This window comes from Amphimedon queenslandica, unplaced genomic scaffold (genome assembly GCF_000090795.2).
Source record: "Amphimedon queenslandica unplaced genomic scaffold, v1.1 AMPQUscaffold_13001, whole genome shotgun sequence".
Taxonomy (NCBI): domain Eukaryota; kingdom Metazoa; phylum Porifera; class Demospongiae; order Haplosclerida; family Niphatidae; genus Amphimedon; species Amphimedon queenslandica.
Genome location: NW_003546763.1, coordinates 24,762 through 29,123, shown reverse-complemented (window position 1 = coordinate 29,123; position 4,362 = coordinate 24,762). Strand labels below are relative to the sequence as shown.

At 32.3% G+C, this 4,362-nt stretch overlaps 1 protein-coding gene across 1 annotated transcript in view; it reads left to right on the top strand.

Moving 5' to 3' along the window:
• Nucleotides 1-4,362, top strand: part of LOC100631583 (alanine--tRNA ligase, cytoplasmic-like) — an 11,639-nt gene extending 7,277 nt beyond the window's left edge. The window contains exons 15-25 of the mRNA XM_011408409.2: nt 183-323; nt 1,457-1,569; nt 1,620-1,728; nt 1,776-1,901; nt 2,020-2,139; nt 2,195-2,290; nt 2,514-2,627; nt 2,727-3,101; nt 3,277-3,579; nt 3,636-3,864; nt 4,009-4,362. Of these exons, the coding sequence (XP_011406711.1) occupies nt 183-323; nt 1,457-1,569; nt 1,620-1,728; nt 1,776-1,901; nt 2,020-2,139; nt 2,195-2,290; nt 2,514-2,627; nt 2,727-2,912 (1,005 nt within the window). The 3' untranslated portion in view covers nt 2,913-3,101; nt 3,277-3,579; nt 3,636-3,864; nt 4,009-4,362. The remainder of the gene's footprint in view (nt 1-182; nt 324-1,456; nt 1,570-1,619; nt 1,729-1,775; nt 1,902-2,019; nt 2,140-2,194; nt 2,291-2,513; nt 2,628-2,726; nt 3,102-3,276; nt 3,580-3,635; nt 3,865-4,008) is intronic.

Sequence of the window (4,362 nt, the reverse complement as noted above, 5' to 3'; positions counted from 1 at the left end):
AAAAATTTTTTTAATTTTTTTGTACTTTATTTTTAATTCTTTTAATTTTTATGTTTATTTTTTATTTAATGTTATTTATTTTTATTATTTTTTTTTAATTTTTAATTTTGATTATTACTTTTTTTTAAATTTTATTATTATTATAGGATATTATTGTTGTTGTTGTTGTTGTTGTTGTTTAGAATTCAGTGACAGCAAATAAGATTAAGGAATGTGAAGAAATAGCACTGGAAATCATCAAAGCCAATCATCCGGTTTATGCTAAAGAAGCACCACTACCAATTGTTAAGGAGATAAAAGGACTTCGTGTTATCAATGCTGAGGTTAGTTATCATGAACCAGTAGCAGCATGTGTGATTGTACTAGACCTTGGGCTAAGTGAGTGAGACAGCATTATGAGCTTTCAAGCACTAGGCTGTATGCCTTTTTGGAGTAACTTTAAAAATTTGTAAAAAATCAGTTTTGTTCAGAATCAACTCAGACTTGCTACATAACATAAAAAATATGTATATGTATTAGAAAAAATTTTAAAATGAAGAATTATCTCCTTGACGTTTTCAGCAAAATTTGGCTCAATTTTTGAGCAAGTTTAAAAATTCATTAAAAATTCAAAATTGATTAGAATGAGCTAACACTTGAAACACAACATAAGAACATGTATATATATTAGAAAAAATTATAAAAATGAAGATTTCTCTCGGAGCCATTTTTGACGAAATTTGGCCTTAAACCAAAGGCTATAGCCCATGGTTTTTGGTCAAATTTTTGAGTAACTTTAAAAATTCATTAAAAATTCAAAATTGATTGGAATGAGCTAAAACTTGAAACACAACATAAGAACATGTATATGTATTAGAAAAAATTATAAAAATGAAGAATTCTCTCGGAGCCATTTTTGACGAAATTTGGCCTTGAACCAAAGGCTATAGCCCATGGTTTTTGATCAACTTTTTTAGTAACTTTAAAAATTCATTAAAAATCCAAATTTGATCAGAATCCGCTCAAACTTTCTATAGAACATAAGAACATGTCTATGTATCAGAAAAAAATTATAAAAATGAAGAATTCTCTCCTTAACATTTTAAACAAAATTTGGCCCAATAAAATTTTTACAAATTCTTTACAAATTTTAAAATTTGTAAAAAAAATTAATTTTAATTGGAGTTTGCTTAAACTTTCTACACGATATAAAATCATGTATATGTATTAGGAAAATTATAAAAATGGAGAATTCTCTCGTATTCATTTTTGACAAAATACCATGGATCAATTTTTTCTACAAAGGTCTACTGGGCATGCTAAACAGCACACCTCATGAGCTGGCATGGCAACTCAATTGGCTTAATACAACCACAATTATGTACATGTAATTATCATTATAATTATGATTGCAACTATAATTATAATTATGATTGCAACTATAATTAACCCCAAGTCTTAATTGTAACACTTACAGATTTATCCTAACCCAGTCCGTGTGTTAAGTATTGGTGTACCAGTTGATAAACTAGTGGAGGATCCTTCAGGTCCCTGGGGGACTGAATATTCAGTTGAATTTTGCTGTGGAACGTGAGTGGTTGAATATTACTAGTTTGTATATTATTTATTTGTATTCATAGTCACCTTAATTTAACTAGTCATATTGACTCATTTGTCATTGTTTCAGAGGAAGGATCAGGTGAAGGTTTTAGACGCATTGTGGCTTTGACTGGTACTGAAGCTATTAAGGTTTAATTACACATTGGCCCTATTCCTCTTTATTATTTTAACTTCAGGCTCATGAGCGTGCAGCTGTTGTACAAGAAAGGGTGAGCAAGCTCTGCTCTGATGTATTTAGGGACATTGTAGAAAAGACTATAACTCCACAAGAAGCCAGAGAACTTATTGGGAAGGAACTATTTGTAAGTCTAATATTGATAAGATCTATGCATGTAATTAATTAATCATAATTTGTATCAATAGTTTATGATTAAAGTGTCATTCACTTGGAAATGATTTACAGTCATTTACACGTACTAGGTTCTACAATCTGATGTGATATCTAAATGGAAGAAAGTTGAGTTACAAAACAAGCTCAATACAGCAAAGAAATCAACCAAAAAAGCTAAAAAAGTCATGCTAAACTTTGCTGCTGAAAAAGTAAATACGAAATAAATATTTGTCTCTTTTTATTTACACATATATTATTGTTTAGTGTAATGGTCATATACAAGAACTAGTTGGACAGTTTGATAAAACTAATCCTCCTCCATTTGTTGTAGAAAAACTTGAAATTAAAGGCTCTTCAATGGTAAGAGGACTACATGTAGCACTACAGTCAAACCTGTCTATTCCGGACACCTTGGGACCAAATAAAACTGTCCTTATTATAGAGGTATCCTTATTTCAGAGGTTCATTAATACACATTTATATTGTATTGGGACTGATACTACCTGTCCTGATTATAGAGGTGTCCTTATTTTAAAGTGTCCACAATAGCAGGTTTCACGTATCTATGTATCTATGTACACAGGTTATACGTGCTGCTATGTATGAATTCAAGTCACTAGCTCCATCAATACCAGCAGTGCTGCTAAGTGTGGATCACGAAAATGATAAATTCATTTGTGTAGCATCTGTACCAGAAGTGAGTAGAATTTAAGTTAATCTATAATTGTTTCCCTAGTGCATTTGTTCTTTTCAATTAATTTTAAGTATGTTTAAACTTTTATTTCATTAATTTTAGGGTGCTGTAGCTAAAGGTTTGAAGGCCAATGAATGGTTACAGTCAATTTCAAGCACTATAGATGGTAAAGCAGGTGGAAATGAGAATTCTGCGTCAATCTCTGGAACTAATTTTGACAAATTGTCTAATGCAGTTGATGTTGCTAAACAATATGCACAAGAATTCTTTAGTTGCGACATAGGATAAATTAGATCTAGATCTTCATAATAATAATCATTTTGTGGGAAAGGGCGTGCCTTGCTTGATCATTATCAACATCGTAGATATTATTAGAGTTAAAAAGAAATGTTTCCTTTTAACTCTGATATCTATGTCAACATGAAGCTCAACACCAAGAAGATTGCTCTGTATCGGGCGATTTTGGGGCTACTTTTTGTAAGTTTTGTTTGTATGCATGGTTGTTAGATCATGCATGAGTGCGCTGGAGCTTGGCATTTATATATAGCTTCAAATCTAAATTGCTGCCAATAATTTACAGGCAATGCAGCAGCATTATACTCAGCGTACTTTTAGCCAGTCACTTCAATACTTTTTGTCTATTCACCTATAGTTTCCCTGCTGCTTGTCTCATTATGTTTTGGAGATAAGAGCCGTGAGATACCAAAACCCAACTGACGAAGACTACAATGGTGGATCCTGTGACACAATATTATTTCCAAACTGCGATGTTTACTTTTATTTTTGCATCAGAAATATCCATCTGAGCCCATCAAATACCCATAACTGTTGGGACTCCATTACAACTTCATCTTCGTTTGAAGATACCGATAGGTTATTTCCAACAACAGGTCAACTTTACCAAGGAGCTAATACTCAAAATCCGTTAACATTCACAAGCCACAATGCATGGCCAGTAAGTGGTAGTTCATTTAGATTTTTTAACTTTCATAAACATTTTTGTAATTTTAGGGCTCATTTCAGTTATTAGTGTCTAGCATCGACGATGATATTAACAGTGATGATTTGATTGATCGCAATGCATTCAATCTCAATATTACTCCAACAGATAGCTGGTCCAGCCTCATCACAACTAGTGGGCATTACAACAAAGTGACATTTACAATACAAGTTCAATTATCATGCATTACTGGATGGACTGGGAATGATTGTGAACAGTGCATACCAAGAGCAGGCTGTTGTAAGTTGCTATGGAATCAATTATATACATAATTACATGCAACACAATGTTTTTTTTTATTTCATAACAATTGAATGCATCCGTGAATGCAATATTTAGCATTTGAATTAGCTTATTTTTATAATTTTTTCTCCTCTGCTATAGCTTCAATCAATGGAAGATGTACACTGCCAGGGGAGTGCATTTGTGATAATGGATACACTGGAAGTAATTGCACTCAACCTATAGCTGCTACAACTACAAGTTCCTCCATAACATCATCTACAACTAAGTATATACCATCTAATACAAATATCGCTACACCCACACCATTTAGCAGTGCAGCAGCAACAATTTTTCCATCTAGTAGCACATTGACACCTTCAACTAACCCTCAATCTGATGAAAGCAATGTAGTTACAATAGCTGGAGGAGCAGCAGCTTGTGGAGTTGTTATTCTCCTTATCATTGTGCTTGTTATCATTGTTAGCTACTGTGTTATTAAATCTAAAAATAAAG